This window comes from Bos indicus, chromosome 17 (assembly GCF_029378745.1).
Source record: "Bos indicus isolate NIAB-ARS_2022 breed Sahiwal x Tharparkar chromosome 17, NIAB-ARS_B.indTharparkar_mat_pri_1.0, whole genome shotgun sequence".
In the NCBI taxonomy this organism is placed as follows: Eukaryota; Metazoa; Chordata; class Mammalia; order Artiodactyla; family Bovidae; genus Bos; species Bos indicus.
In genome coordinates, this window is record NC_091776.1 from 63,215,248 (window position 1) to 63,231,635 (window position 16,388).

At 54.3% G+C, this 16,388-nt stretch overlaps 1 protein-coding gene and 1 long non-coding RNA gene across 2 annotated transcripts in view; one reads left to right on the top strand and one right to left on the bottom strand.

The window, feature by feature from the left end:
* On the bottom strand, positions 1-4,988 carry LOC109571387 (uncharacterized). Its single transcript, XR_011561199.1, has 2 exons — positions 4,657-4,988; positions 1-4,154 (listed from the first exon to the last, which is right to left on the bottom strand). It is a non-coding gene; the product is annotated as an uncharacterized lncRNA (long non-coding RNA).
* The window catches only part of HNF1A (HNF1 homeobox A), a 17,423-nt gene continuing 3,735 nt past the window's right edge, over positions 2,701-16,388 (top strand). Inside the window, exons 1-7 of the mRNA XM_070769692.1 lie at positions 2,701-3,142; positions 10,777-10,976; positions 12,661-12,847; positions 13,732-13,973; positions 14,785-14,936; positions 15,074-15,275; positions 15,948-16,139. Coding sequence (XP_070625793.1) covers positions 2,811-3,142; positions 10,777-10,976; positions 12,661-12,847; positions 13,732-13,973; positions 14,785-14,936; positions 15,074-15,275; positions 15,948-16,139 — 1,507 coding nt within the window. The 5' untranslated portion in view covers positions 2,701-2,810. The remainder of the gene's footprint in view (positions 3,143-10,776; positions 10,977-12,660; positions 12,848-13,731; positions 13,974-14,784; positions 14,937-15,073; positions 15,276-15,947; positions 16,140-16,388) is intronic.

The window sequence follows — 16,388 nt, forward strand, 5'->3', positions numbered from 1 at the left end:
TATATTCAGTCCATGAATATTTATTGAGTGCCTACTAAGTACAGATGAGGCAACATTCTAAGCACTGGGAGTGAGCAAGACAGACAAAAGCCCAGCCCTGGGAGGAGTGAGGCGGACTTTCTAGCAGAGGCAGACAGACCATAAAAAACCAAACCTCATCCCGACTCAATGGACATGAATTTGAGCAAACTCTGGGAGATGGTGAAGGACAGGGAAGCCTGGCACGCTGCGGTCCATGGGGTCGCGAAGCATGGGACATGACTGAGCGACTGAACAACAGCAGTGTAAGTAAATGACAGAGAGGTACAGTCCAGTAAAGATAGGATGTGAGCCGTGCATGTGATTTAAATGTTTCCAGTGGCACCATTATAAAAGTACAAAGAAATGGGTCAAATTCAGGTTTCTAATTTTTAATGTAAGATGTTTAAAAATGTAGTTTTAAGATTAAAATCTTTCGGGACTTCCCTGGCAGTCCAGTGGTTAAGGCTCCATGCTTCCAATGCAGGGGGCATGAGTTCGATCCCTGGTTGGGGAACTAGGGTTCCATAGGCCACAGAGCGTGGCCAGAAATTTTTTTTTAAATACACACACACAAAAAAAGCTTTCACCTAAAATATTGTTGTTTCGCCCAGAGGCATCAGCCACATTTCAGGGGCTCAGTGGCCACATGGGCCTCACGGTTGCTGAATGTGTCAAGTGAGTGCAAAAATTAAGACTTGACCAGCCCGCTTTTCCCTCTGCTGGCCTGGCCTGGTCTGCAGCAAGAGCCTCCTGGCCACGTGACGCCTTCTCCCCTCCACTGTTGGCAAGCATGACCCTGGTTCCTCAGACCCCTGAGAGGTGCCCCAGCCCAGGGGCTCCTCAGCACCACCCCGCCCACTCCAGGCAACGGTGTGCACCCCTCGTTCTGGGGGCTTATGGCCACCCCAGGGAACAGACAGCAGGAAGTTTTTCCAGGCTCTTACTGGAAAAGGGAAGATGTGGGTTGGTGGGGTGTGAGGAAGAGTTTTTGTCCAGGGCTTGGATCAGTAGGAAGTGAGGGAGGGCTGGAACCTGCCTCTATTTAAAATTTGATATTTTTTGTTCATCAGATTTTTGGCATTAATTAAGAAATATGTTTTATTCATATATTATAAAATTTGTCCATTTAAAGTGCAAAATTCAGCGGTTTTTAGTAAAGTCACAGAGTTGTATAACATCACACAATCAATATTAGAACATTTCCGTCGTCCCCAAAGAAACCTTATTCCCACCAAATAGCCACTCCCTGCCCCGACCCCCATCCCTCCAAACCCTGGCGACCATGAATCCACTTTCTGTCCATATGGACTTGCCTATTCTGGATGTTTCCTACACGTGGGATCGTACAATAGATGGCCTTTTGTGTCTGGCTTCTTTTCACTTAGCATAATGTCTTCCAGATTCACACCTATTGGAGTATGAATCAGGACTTCACTCCTTTTTGCTGTGTGTGCTCAGTCGCTTAGTCGTGTCCAACTCTTGGCAACCCCATGGACTGCAACCTGCCAGGCTCCTCTGTCCATGGGATTCTCCAGGCAAGAATACTGGAGGGGGTTGCCATTTCCTTCTCCAGGGGATCTTCCTGACTCAGGGATCGAACCTGAGTCTCCTGTGTCTCCTGCATGGCAGATGGATGCTGAGACATCAGAGAAGCCCACACTCCTTTTTATGGTCAAATAATATGCCATTGTAAGGACAGACCAGATTTTTTTCTACCCATTCTTTCACTGATGGATATGTATGTTGTTTTATTTTTTGGCTATGGTGAATTATTCTGTTGTGAACATTCATGTGCAAGTTTTTGTGTGGACATTTCTTTTAAATTCTTTTAGGGTTTGCATTAATTTAGAACTTTTAATATCCTTATATAAACTATTATTTTATCTAGATGTACTGAGTTTTTCCATCATCCCCTTAAAATTTGCTCCTTAGTCAAGAACTTGACTAGCCTCACCCTGCAGGTCCTGTCCCTGCTAGCTGCGTGACTTTGGGTGAGTTGCTTACCCTCGCAGAGCCTCAATTTCCTCCTCTGTAAAAAGGGCATAATCCCTGTGCCCACTCACGGCTGTAGGGGGCTGCATGGAGGTAATGACGTGAGTTACAGACCCAGTCCACAGTAGACGTGAGTCAACGCGTTTTTCCTCCTGGGAGGCCTGGTGCCCTGGCTGGCTGTGGGGGGTTGTCCCCAAGTGGATGTGACCTTGCCCTGCCCTTGAGGATAGTTGGCCCAACAGCCTGGAAATCGTTGCTGCTTCTGTGCCCAAGGGTAACCTGCTGTTTGGTTCTCTTGCTCCAGCCTGACCCACTGCAAGGTCCTGCGGGGGTGGGGCCGGATGCTGGTCACCCAGAGGCCTCCCCGGCTCCCAGCACCTTGCGCCCCAGCTGTCTGGCCCCCCATCGCCGCCTCCCCCACCCTCCACTCTGCCCGTTCCCGTTGAAGGCCGCGGCTCTACCACTCTCTGCACTGCCATGAGGCCTGCACTGCGCAGGGTGAAGTCCAAAGTTCAGTCCCTTCGCTAAGCACACGGATAAATATGAACCTTGGAGAATTTCCCCAGCTCCAATGTAAACAGAGCGGGCAGGGGCCCTGATTCACTGGCCACTGGGGCCAGGGTTGGGGGTTGGGGGTGCCCACAGGGCTTGGCTAGTGGGGTTTGGGGGGGGCAGAGGGTGCAAGGAGCCTGGCTGGGGCCTGCCTGCGGGCCGGCCAGCACGGAGCCAGCCCACGCGGTCGGGGGAGGCGGCCGGCCCGGTGGCCCCTGGCCGCGTGGCCCGGCGCTAGTGGAGCCATGGTTTCTAAACTGAGCCAGCTGCAGACGGAGCTCCTGGCGGCCCTGCTCGAGTCAGGCCTGAGCAAAGAGGCGCTGATCCAGGCACTGGGTGAGCCGGGTCCCTACCTGCTGGCTGGAGATGGCCCCCTGGACAAGGGGGAGTCCTGCGGCAGTGGCGGCAGCCGAGGGGAGCTGGCCGAGCTGCCCAATGGGCTGGGGGAGACCAGGGGCTCAGAGGACGAGACGGACGACGATGGGGACGACTTCACGCCGCCCATCCTCAAGGAGCTGGAGAGCCTCAGCCCAGAAGAGGCGGCTCACCAGAAGGCCGTGGTGGAGACCCTGCTGCAGTAAGGACCCCTCCCTTGTCCCCCGCTCCCAAGGAGCCCTGAGACAGGGACCCACCCTCGGCTCCTGCCCGCCCTTCCCAGTCCAGAGTCCCATGGGCTGTAGCCTGGTTGTTGCGACGGGGACAGGGCCCGTTAGAGCTTGGAGGTGGTGGGAGGGGGGTTCTGGCTTGGAGGTTGCAGTCTCCAGCACCCGATCCGGCCCTCTGCAGGGTCCTGTCCCCATGAGCCAAGGCTTCCAGCCCAGAGCTTGGGAAGTGGGGCATGCCCCGCAGGGGAACCCCAAGATGGGAACAGAGCAGAGAATCCACAATTTGAGTACCCGGGGAGAGAACTGGGGAAGGGGTGGTGGTGGGAATTTTTAGCTACCAGGCACATTTCTAGTCCCCCAGTCCTAACTTCCCAGCTAAACATCAGGGCACACCCCTGGCTAGGGTTTTGGGGGGCCCCCTTTGCCTCCGCAGAACTCGAGCTTTCAGCCGGGAGAACCCAGGTCTTTCTTACCTGTGGGAAATGGAGCCTCAGGAGGGGAGCTACTCCCCTTTCCAGCACAGCCTCAGGCCCCCCATCACCAGCGGGTACAGCTAGAAGCCTCCCTGCTCTGTACCCCCAACCCACCGGCTGGCTCTCCCCATCTCCTGGAGGACGGGGTGGGTCTGAGCTCTCTGCTCCCCTCTCCTCAGCAGAGCTGAGCTGGTTACTAATTACCCACGGGCTTTATTATTTCTCTTTTGTTTTATAAATTTATAAATGGCGAAAGGCTCTGATAAGGCCTGTGATCATTAACTTGTAGGGCTGGTGGCCTGGGGAGGCCTGAGCCATTTCTGACTTCCCCCCAGGTGGGGGTGGGGGAGGTTGGGGGAGGTTGGAGGTGAAGGAAGGGAAGCCTGGGGGCTGCAGGGACAGCACCCCTCCAAGGCTCTGTAACCTCCCTCCTAACAGTCCGGGGAGGGGTGCCCGGCTGAGGTTTCACCGGCGTCATTTCGGGCAATGTTGAGATGAACTCTGGAGGAAGCTACATACAGAGAAGGATGACGAAAGGAAACTGGGGCTCAGAGAGGGGAAGGAGCTGGACTAAGGATGCCCAGCTGGGGCTCCATACCCCTCTCTTGGGACTGGGGTCGGAGCTGGGGGCAGCTAGGGGTGACGGGGTCGGGGGGAGGTGGGTTGCTGAGGAAGAGTTCCTAAAGACTATCTCTTTTCTGTCCAAGGTCTGGATCCCAGCCTGGGGTGGGGGAGGGCGGGATCCATCCCTCAGGGAGCCCTCAGGGCCTGCCAGGCCTTCTGAGGGCCGGGGAGGGGGCAGGGGAGCAGCCAGGGCCCCCTGACTTGGCAGGAGGAGGAGGGCAAAGGGCCCTGCTGGGCTGCAGGGGAGGGGCATAGAGTCAGGCATCACCAGACCCAGGGAGAGGGCAACCTGGACAGGGTGGGGCTGGGCCAGAACTGCTCAGGGCCCCAGATGGGCCTGGGGGCTTTCAGCGGGGAGTAGGGGGCAGGGGGGGTACCAAAGGCCTTACCTGGCTGGGTGGGGCCTCTTGACCAGTAGCCCCTCCAGCAGGATGATGGGTGGACAGGAAGGCTTGATCCACAGCACGCAGGGGTCAAAGTGCTCCCTGGGGACCAGCAGAGACCTGGAGGCGGAGGGAGAGAGAGGAGACAAGAAGGAAGAGACGGGGGTTGGGGGTGAGTCTCGGGAGATGGAGAGAGAGACCTGGAGAAGCAGAGTGGAGCGGAGGAGCCAGGAGGGGCCTGGGGCTGACATGTAGCTGGGAGAAGGGGCTGGGGAGAGAGCGAGGTGCCCCAAGCTGCGAGGAAGCTGGAGTGCTTGCCTCCCGCCCCGATTGGGTTTTCTTTAATGCTAACAGCATGCTATTTACTTTCCATTTAAATTTGAGATGTTGCTATAAATTATCAACCAGCTCCTTGTTCCTGCGGAGTTTATAACTAACTACCTGGGTTACTTATTGTTCAGGTAACAAAAGGGATCTGAAAACACCCCGAGGGGGGAAAGTGGGGCCTTGAGCCTCAGGACATAGGCTGAAGAGGGGTGGGGGACCCCTGTGACAGCCCTGGGTGGTGGGGGAAGTTGAGGCTGGAAAGGATGGCGAAAGGGTAGGACTTTCCCAGGAAGCCAGGTGTGACCTAGAGTTAACTTGGACATGTCTCTTCTCATCCTGCCTTGGTTTCCCTGACCAGGACAATGAGTAAAATTCACACTCCCTGCCCTGGTTCCCTGACCTCTTCCTCAGGTACCTCTCTCCCCGCCACCACTTTCCTCCACTTACATTACACTGACTTCACTGATTCCCACCTCAGGACCTTTGCACGTGCTGTACCTTCTCCCTGGACCCTTCTTTCCAGATCTTCCCATGACCAATTCCTTCCCCTTTTTGCTCCAATATCACCTTGTCAGTGAGGCCCTCCCTGATCACCCCATCTAAAGGAAGGTTCCAGCATCATCACTCTCTTCCTCTATTTTCGCTGACTTTCTCCTGAAATGTATCATTACTTATGATCATCTTATTTGTCTGTTTTCTGTCTCGGGCCATGACTACCGAAGCTCTTCCAGATCTGTGTTCACCACTCAGACCCCTGATCTCCAGCCTGGTAGCTGACATTCATGAATGAATGAGTGACAAGTAGGTTTCTCTGAGCTTTGGGGACATCTGCTGCTATGGCCAAGGGAGGAGCTTGTCCCCAGGGCTCCTTCCTGAGTGTCCTCCTAGGTCCTCCTATCCCTGAGCCGCTCAAACTCGAGGGTCTCTGGTCCTCTCCATTGGGCAGTACCAAGGCCCGGAGATGCAGGACGACAGGGGCTGAGGTGGGACAATCTGACACCCCGACAGAGGCCAGCCTGCCTGGACTTGATCCCCAGCTTGGCTGGGGCAGGCAGTTTTAGTTTTCTGAGCCCCAGTGTTCTCTGCAAGGCAGAGTTGATCATAATGCTTACCCACAGGGTTAAACGGCATGTAAGTGCAACAAACAACTGCTATTATCAATGGTCCCATTTTACAGATGAGCAAACTACGGCTCAGAGAGGCAAAGTGACCTGCCCGAGGTAGCCTTACAAAGCAGGACGGCCAGGACTTGGACCCAGGTCCTCCACACTTGACACAGCACCCTGAGGTCACATGCCTTTCTTTGACACGTTCATCTCCCTCTTTACCCTCCTCCAGCAGTCTCACTGTTAACCATTGACTGATTTCCATGCAGTGCTCTAGGGCTGACGCGTGCGTGCGTGCTCAGTCACTAAGTCGTGTCCGACTCTGAGATCCTATGGGCTGTAGCTTGCCAGCCTCCTCTGTCCATGGGATTTCCCAGGCAAGAATACTGGAGTGGGTTGCCATTTCTTCATCCAGAGGATCTTCCTGATGCAGGGATCAATCCTGCATCTCCAGCATTGGCAGGCAGATTCCCTACCACTGAGCCACCTGGGAAGTCCCCTAGGGCTTATGAAGGGCTTACAAATGCATGAAACTCATCTTCTCCTCCTGATAACCTATGAAATATTATTAGCCCCCTATCATGGTTGAGGAAACTGAGGAACATGGAAGTTAAGCAACTTCCGAGAGCCACCTGGAGGGTGAGTGGTAGAACTGGGGTTCACGCTGAGAACTCGGCTCCCCTCTAGGTAAATGGCTCTTCAGGCTGGTCTCCCAGCTCTGCAACCTTGGACCCACCAAAATCCCATGGGCCTGTAACCAAGAGGCCCAAAGTCTCAAACCTCTGAGGGACTCCAGAACCGGCAGGAGGTGGGAGGAGGGAGATATGGGCAGATATCCACCATTCCTGAGCCTTCTTCCCTCTGCTGTGGGGCTGGGAGGCCCCAGGACTAAGTTGCAGATGGTGATGATGGAGGTGGTGGTGGTAACAATATCGTTCCACTTACTGAGCTCTTACTGTGCGCCTGGCCCTGACCTCAGCATTTCACCCCTGCTAGAAACTCATCCAGTTCTCCCAATAGACAACTGGGAGGCAGACGTGGAACCATCATCCTGTTACAGGGCGGATGAGAGGCGTGTACATGACAGGCGTGAGGTCACAGAGGTGGGATTCAAACTGGGGATTGGCTTAACTCAAACCCATTAGCGTGAAAGCAGGAGATGCCTGGAGACCTGGCCTCTTAATTCTGCCTTGGGGAAAATGTCCTGAAAAGAGCCCTGTTCTTGGAGACTCTGTGTGTGTGTGTGTGTGTGTGTCTGTGTTTTGTGGAGGTGGAGAAAGCAGAAAACAGAGACAAAGAGACAGAAAGAGAGTGTGTGTGAAACAGTGACAGACAGACAGAGACACACGGGGTCAGATGGACAGGGAGAGACAGCAGATCTTTAATTTGAGCCCAGAGAGGCGCTGCTGAAGGAAGACTGGGCTCCTTCTCTCTGGAGAAGAGACGGAGGGAAGAAGGACCTCTCTCTCAGGAGAGGGATGACTGCAGTTGGGGGAGGAGGGAGGCCATGGGCAGCCCAGCCCCGGAATCAGATAAACATGTTTGCCGTGGAGCACAAGGCTGGACTTTGTCCTGCCCTTCCCTCCCAGGACTGACTGGCGTCTGGGGAGCTGGTAGAGGGGGGTGGTGGCAGGGAGGAGAGGCTTCTAAGGGCCCCTGAAAGCAGGCAGACAGGGCTCAGGGAGATGTCAGGGGTACAGGCAGAGTGAAATAGTCCTGAGCCCCAGTGAGGTCCCCTTGGACAAGCACACACCTTTCTGAGCTTCAGTTTTCTCACCTGTGAGATGAGTCGACAAGTAGCACCTAGCTTCCAGGGTTAAGATTTAAATGACCAGCCCTTAGCACAGTGCCTGGCTCCCTGTGAATACCCCAAAACATGCATTCTCCTGGCTGCCAATCAGCTACTGACTGCTGACTGTTTTAACTGCATCTGTCCCTATCTTCCCTTCCTCCCTCCCTCTATGCGACCTGCTGATAAAAAAGGAGGAAGTCAGAGGGCCAATGAGGATGAAGGTCTCTGTGCCCTTGGGTCTCAGAGTGGGGCAGGCAAGACTGGTTCTTGGAGGAAAGAGAAGGCCCGGGGGGGGGGGGGGGGGGGGGGGGGGGAGGCACTGTGGGGTGGGCTTTAGAGTGCTGGGAGAGAGGTTAATTTGCTTTTAGATTTTTTTTTTCACAATTCAGTTTTAAACATGATCTATGTAGTATATTATCAATATATGATATTGATATATATGACACATGATCCTGTATCATATAATTTACAAAGCGCAGAAGAGTAACAGAGAAAAGCCCCCACCCTGCCCCATCCCTAGCATCCAATCAGTGTCTCCAGTTCTTTCTGTATCCTTCCGGTATTTTATGTGAACACAAGCAAATATGTAGACATGTTTTATCCCAATTAAAAAAAAATTTTTTTAATTTTGGCTGTACCAAGTCTTCATTGCGGCATGCAAGAGCTTTGTTGCCTCGGGCGGGCTCTTAGCAGAAGCATATAGGATCTAGTCCCCTGACCCGGGCCCCCTGCCTAGGGAGCACAGAGTCTTAACCCCTGGGCCACCAGGAAAGACCCTGTCCCACTTTACATTTTATTTTTTAATATATAATTTTATTTGTTTCTTTTTTGACTGTGCTGGGCCTTTGTGGCTGTGTGGCTTTTCTCTAGTTGCAGCGAGTAGGGGCTACTCTCTAGCTGCAGTGTGTGGGCTTCTTATAGTGGTGGCTTCTCTTGGGGAGCACGGGCTCTAGGGCATGTGGTCGTCAGTAGCTGGGCACCTGGGCTTGGGAGTTGTGGCTCCCGGGCTCTAGAGCACAGGCTCAGCAGTTGTGGCAGATGGGCTCGGTTGCCCTGAGGCATGTGGGCCCTTCCAGGACCAGGGCTGGAACCTGTGTCTGCTGTGTTGGCAGGTGGACCCTTTACCACTGGGCCATTAGGGAAGGCCCCACACAGCAGATGTACCAGACGAACTGTTCCAGCTGGGCTTGTGCAGAGCTTTCTCAGGGGGTTGGAGCGAGGCGCTGCAATCTGGTTGACCGGCATCCTTTTGCTGGGCGTTCAGGTTGTACCCAATCTTTGGCTGCGACATGTGATGCAGCAACACGCCGTTTGTCACACATGCCAGAATTGGAAGCCTCCGATTTCTGAAAGCAAATAGCTGCAAAGAGGCGGTGGGAACACAGGCTTAGGATTGCACAGACCTGGGTTCAAATCCCAGTTCTGCCTCTCTCAGCACAGCTGCATCTGCCACGTGATGTAGCAGAAGCTCAGGAGAGGATGAAGGGAAGAGAGGAAGGCTGAGACACAGCAGGAGAGGGAGAGGGAAGGACTTATTTGGTACAGGCAGCCTGACCCTTTCTGTTCCCCACGGTGAGCTGAGGGCAGGAGGCTGAGCAACAGTGGCCTCAGGTCCCTTGAATCCCTCCAGTGACAGAACTACGTACATTTTTTCTTACAAGAAGTTCTTGGGATGCCAGCCCATAACCCTGGGACTCTGTTGAAAAACTAGCCATCCGCCTCAGGGCTGTGCGGAGACTGGCCGCGCCATCGTCTAGGGTTAAGTGCAGACTTTCAGGAGGCATTTTGACGCTATGTAATTTTTATCAGATGAGCCAACTTAGAACTAAATCCCTTGAGCTGGGGCGGGACTCTGCTGGGCTGACCCCATGACCCTGGGCAAGAGATACATGTGACACAGTGCTTTGAGCCTCAGTGACCCTGGCTGTCAAGTGGGAGAATCATGTTTCTCGCCTTCTTGACAGATCCAACGTTTTTCTTCCAGCAGGTCACTCTCATCTGTACATCCACCCGCCTACCCACCTATCCATCCACACATCCATCCATCCATGCTTTCAACTGCTCATCCATCCACCTACCTCACCACCTGTTCATCCATCCATCTACCATCTACCCATCAACCATCACATTGCTTTATCCATCAGCCGTCCTCTCACCCGCCACCCACCATCAATCCATTGTTCATCCCATTACCTATCGATCCATCCATCCATGCTTTTATCCAATTATCCACCCGTCTACCCTACCATCTGTCCATCCATACACCCACCTATCCGTCCATTTATCTACCATCTGCCCATCAACCAACCCATTTATCCATCCATCCTCTCACCCACCACCCACCATCAATCCATTGGCCATCACATTACCTATCCATGCATGCATGCATCCATCCATATATACGTACAGTCATTCATTCATGCAGTCACCAAGGGCATACTCTATGTCAGGCCTATGTTGGGTGCTGAGAACCAGACAGTTCCTGCCCTCCAGGTGTGTACAGTCTCTCAGTGGATAAGACACAGTCACAAATAACATTTCTAGGTAGAATGAGGAGGGGTCTTTAACGGAGGATCCTCCCCATGGGCCTGTGTAGCTTCCAGGGTGAGCCTGTTTAAGTCTACATGTGTGTCCGTGTATCACTGTGTGTTTCTAAACCTTCATCTGTTCCTGTGTGTGCAGGGCTGGTTGGGGCCTGTCTGCACGTCTGCCACGTGTGTGTGTCTGTGAATCTCTGCCCCCATGTCCTTGTGTCCTGACATGAGTGCCCATACCTCCCCGTCCCTGAGTCAGGCCACAGGCCCCTAGGCTCCACACCTGCCTCCATCCACCATCCCCGCCTCCCGGGTGGACAGGGCTCCCAGCACCCACCCCTGGCTCAGCAGACGGTCCTTCCCCCAGGGAGGACCCGTGGCGCGTGGCCAAGATGGTCAAGTCCTACCTGCAGCAACACAACATCCCGCAGCGGGAGGTGGTCGACACCACCGGCCTCAACCAGTCCCACCTGTCCCAGCACCTCAACAAGGGCACGCCCATGAAGACGCAGAAGCGAGCCGCCCTGTACACCTGGTACGTCCGCAAGCAGCGAGAGGTGGCCCAGCGTAAGTAATGACCGACAGCAGCCCGTCTTCCCGGCAGGGCCTGGGACTCCCTGCAGTTCGAGGGCGGGGGCTGGAAGTCTCGCCCCCTCCCCATTCCTTGGATAGGCAGATGGACAAAGTCGAGGAGCGGGTGGTAGTGGGGGGGGGAGGGGAATTCAACCAGCGTGTATCACCTGTTCTGTGGGAGGCGCTCTGGTGGAGGGAAAGAGGGTTGATCCTGGGCATCGAGAGATGGATGAACTGGGTCCCTGCCTTCTAAGAGCATCCTGTGCAGAGGGGAAGCCAGAGGACAAATCCGCATGATTCGGTGAGATGAGAATTAAAATGTGATAACACCAACAAGAGCCAGCGTTTCTGGAGCACGCACCACGTTCCAGGCCCAGCACAGGGCACCACAGGGAACGTTTCCAAGTGTTGAGCTTGCAGAGAAGCAGCTCCTCTTCCTCACGGAGGCAGGGGCATCAGGAGTGATCACACGAGGAATATGACCTCTTGACTAAGTCTTGAAGTGTCAATTGAATTTCGACCCCTGAAGATGCAGGGAAGGGAGTTTCAGGCAGAAGGAACAGCAGCAACGAAGGCTCAGAGGCGAGGTGTATGCTCAGGGAACCCTCCACTGCAAACCTGGGGAGAGCTAGGCATGTTCTCATTCAGGGCATGGTGGGTTTTACCACCTGAGCTTCATACCCTATAGAATCCCAAGTGCACTTCCACACTTTTGAGCTTAAGTGTAAAAAAGATGGGTTTTGATGTTTCTTTTATAATTATCCAGGTTTGTTTTTAAGGCAATACTCATACTTAGTTTTAATAAAACAGAAGAAAGATTTTACAATAAAAATTAGGAGTCTTCTCCTAAAGCAGCCACGGGCATTCCTAGTCTCATACAGATCCTTCCAGAGGTATTATATGCAAACACTGCTGCTATTTAGTCACTTGGTCATGTCTGACTTTTGCCACCCCATGGACTGTAGCCCTCCAGGCTCCTCTGTCCATGGGGCTTCCCCGGCAAGAATATGGTGAATCCTGAGCCACCAGGGATGACCCCCGTGCATACATGAGCCATACACTATATATATATAGATATATATATACACACATCTATATTTCCTCTGCTGTTTGAAGGGCAGCTAGCTGTTCTGTTATTTGGAAGTGCCATTAACTGGCCTCCTACCAAAGAATCAGCTGAGAAAGTGGCTGGGTATCTTCTCTACTGGCTAATACTTGTACTTCAGGCTTGATTTTCAAGGCTAGAATGTTGAAAATAACTCTTGAATCTACTCAGGAGATACAAGTTCAGGTTTCTGCTCTACTGTGTGGCCCTGGAAAAATATTTCACCTCCCTGAGCCTCAGTTACATCTTCTGTAAAATGGGATGGCATATGTGTCCAATGTGAATAAAAGGTGATGCCTACCTGGAGCCTTATATTGAGGACTGTGAGATTATATCTCGGCCCAATAGAAGAGTGTGCAGGGGTTGATTAGTGATGTCTGCCTTGGACACAGGTTAGGCAAGGGGTGACGTGTGCTGTGTGTTTGTCATCACTGGATTAGGCAATTTCTGGGTTCGAGCTGCAAGCCCCTCTGGCTCAGCACCCTGGGAATGAGAAAGAAGCAGAGGCATGCTCAGGCTGATGCGGGAAGGTGGGCTGGCCAGTGTCCTGCTCACAGCTCTCTGTGCCCGCAGAATTCACCCATGCAGGCCAGGGTGGGCTGATTGAAGAGCCTGCGGGAGATGAGCTGCCGACCAAGAAGGGGCGCAGAAACCGATTCAAATGGGGCCCAGCCTCCCAGCAGATCCTGTTCCAGGCCTATGAGAGGCAGAAGAACCCCAGCAAGGAGGAGCGGGAGGCGCTGGTGGAGGAGTGCAACAGGTAGAATCGTTGGCGGTCGGCAGGGCTGGCTGGGTCTGGGCTGGGTCTGGGCTGGGGAAGGCAAGGAGGGCTCTGGATCCTGAGGGAGGCCCCCCAATCCACTCCAATGTTCTTGCCTGGAGAATCCCAGGGATGGGGGAGCCTGGTGGGCTGCCGTCTATGGGGTCGCACAGAGTCGGACACCACTGAAGCGACTTAGCAGCAGCAGCAGCAGCAGCTGTTGGCCCAGGAGTTCTCAGCTCCCATGCAGGGCCTGAAACCTAGCTCTGTTTCTGGCACCCACCCCCCACCCAGGGGTCCCCAACCTCCAAATCTAATGCCTGATGACACAATATGGAGCTGATGTAATAATAATAGAAACAAGTGTTAGTCACTCAGTAGTGTCCGACTTTTTGTGACCCCATGGACTGTAGCCTGCCAGGCTCCTCTGTCCATGGAATTCTCCAGGAAAGAACACTGGAATGGGTAGCCATTCCCTTCCTGAGCCAGGGATCGAACCTGGGTCTCCGGCATTGCAGGCAGAGGGAAGCCCCAACAGAAACAGAGTGCACAATAAATGTAATGCATTTGAATCACCCCAAAAACCATTCCCCACACCCCAGCCCATGAAAAAACTGTCTTCCATGAAACTGGTCCCTGGTGCCAAAACGGTTAGGAACTGCTACCCTGCCTACCCAAGCGCCCGAGTGGGGCTGCTCGTCTCACTCACCCTCCGCTTACTGTGCTCCCTCTGTATGAAGAGACTCAAGAGAGGCTAAGCCATTTGCTCAAGATCGCAGAGCAGACTGGGCTCAGAAGCCAGGTCTGTCAGCTTCAGTGGACTCTCGGGTAGAGAGCCCTGCTTCTCAGTACCTCCCCCAGGCTCACAGAACCTGTCTCTCCAGGGCGGAGTGCATCCAGAGGGGGGTGTCACCGTCGCAGGCCCAGGGACTGGGCTCCAACCTCGTCACAGAGGTGCGTGTCTACAACTGGTTTGCCAATCGCCGCAAGGAAGAAGCCTTTCGGCACAAGCTGGCCATGGACACGTACAGCGGGCCGCCGCCGGGGCCAGGTCCCAGCCCTGTGCTGCCCGCCCACAGCTCCCCTGGTCTGCCCCCGCCTGCCCTTTCCCCCAGTAAGGTCCACGGTGAGTGCCATGTGGGCAGGGGGACTGGGCAGTGGGCAAAGGGAATATGGGGTAAACCACTTAGCACCTCATTATGGCTCCAGCTCCATTCGCACCCTATCCACCCCACCCCTCTCCTCTCCTCTCCTCTGACCACTCAGCTCCAGCCACTGCCCTCTCTTCTGTCCACCACATTCACTCCGACCCCACTGGATTTCGGTTACTGCAATTCATTCTCGATCAAGCCAACTTAATCCCTTTCAGCTCAGTTCAACTCAATCCAGTTCAACTCACTATAATCTGAGTTTCATTTAAATTTCATACAGTTTGGTCCAATCCCATTCCCAACTGATCAGTTTAACTAAATGTATTTCAAGGAAATTCGGTTAATCTCGTATCGTAGAGTTCAATTTCAATCCAATTCGATTTGATCCAATTCAACTCAATCTCAGTTCATTTCGGGTTTGATTCAGCTTGATCAGTTTCATTCACCTAATTCCAATTCATTCTATTCAAGTTTGCTGCGGTTTAATTTCATTAGCCTAGTTCAGTTTGGCTCTGTTGTCTTTCATTGAGCACTGACTGCATGTCCGGTGTAGCCCTGGGCAGTGGGGGGCCACAGAGCTGATAAAACACAAAGCTTGTGTTCAAGGGGTGGAACAAGCAGCCAGCACAGGGCCTGGCAGGAAGTGGATACTCCAGCAAAATCTGCTGGCTGCATAGAGAAAGATGGTGTAGTGGCCTGAGCAAGCCAATACAATTTGGGGTGTTGGGGGCCGTGGGCACAGGCAGGAAACTGGGGCGCTGACGCTGGACACTGCTCCCACTCCAGGCGTGCGCTATGGACAGCCTGCCACCAGTGAGGGGGCGGAAGTGCCCTCAAGCAGCGGCGGTCCCTTGGTGACAGTGTCTGCACCCCTGCATCAAGTGTCTCCCACCGGCCTGGAGCCCAGTCACAGTCTGCTGAGCACAGAGGCCAAGCTGGTGAGTGTCCCCCCAACCCTCCCCCATCTCCCCTCAGCTGGGATATTCTGGGGCAGTACCCGGGGAGGCAGGGTGGGGCAGTACCCGGGGAGGCAGGGTGGGGCCCCACCCTGACTCAGTCTGGCTTCCCCTCCAAGGTCTCAGCCACTGGGGGCCCCCTGCCCCCAGTCAGCACCCTGACAGCACTGCACAGCTTGGAGCAGACATCTCCAGGCCTCAGCCAGCAGCCCCAGAACCTCATCATGGCCTCGCTTCCTGGGGTCATGGCCATTGGGCCTGGAGAGCCTGCCTCCCTGGGCCCCACGTTCACCAACACAGGAGCCTCCACACTGGTCATTGGTAAGCTGGTGGGGCTGGAAGGGGGCCATCTGAGTGAGGGCCTCATGGGGTCTCCCGCTGAATCCAGGAATGGGGAGAGCCACTGGGACTCATTCATTCATAGATTTATTGAGTGCCTGCGCCATGCTCCACCAGGGATACACAAGTGAACCAAAGAGCCCCAGAACTCAGTCACCTAAGTGGGGGAGGCAGACGATAAACATAATACACAAGTTACACAATACCTAAGATGGTGAAACAGCTACAGGAAAACAGAGCAGTGTAAGGGGCACTGACGTTTTCTAGGTTTTAGTTTTTTTTTCTTAAAGTTCAGAAAGAGTTTATTCACAGAACTATTATGCAGAAGCTCAATATATGACAGACAGGGAGTTGCTGGGGAAGAGGTACAGAGTTAAGCCCCAAGGCCTCTGCACTGCTGTAGAACCCCAGGGCACCAAGGAACCCTCTTTGACACACTCCCTGCCCTTATAGTAAGCTGGCAGCTCAGAGAGGGGGAGTCACTTGCCTGGGCCTTAATGCAGTGCAAGGCTGTTTCCGGATTACCTCGTCCCCTCCTCCAAGCCACGGGCTCTAGGAGGGAGGGCTGGTGCCCCTGGGGGTCCGGGCTGGGCCTGGGGACACCACGGAGGTAGCCGGAGGCCTGGCCGACCCCTGCCCCTCCCACCACTTCAGGCCTGGCCTCCACGCAGGCACAGAGTGTGCCGGTCATCAACAGCATGGGCAGCAGCCTGACCACCCTGCAGCCCGTCCAGTTCTCGCAGCCGCTGCACCCTTCCTATCAGCAGCCACTCATGCCTTCTGTGCAAAGCCACGTGGCCCAGAGCCCCTTCATGGCCACCATGGCCCAGCTGCAGAGCCCCCACGGTGAGCACCCCTTGGCCCCCTGCTGGGGGGTGGGGTGGTGGGAACCCAGGGGAAGGGGCGGTGTGGCAGATGCTGTGGTCTATGTGTCTGATACTCACAGAAGTGTGAGTGCTTCTGTGATGGGGGCTCTGGGGGTGCTCAGATGCACATCCATGGGCTGAATACATTTCAATGTGTGAATCCATGTGGTCGTGTGTACACACCCACATGTGCCCTTGGGGCCATGTGTACCCCTCAGCTTTTAGAAAG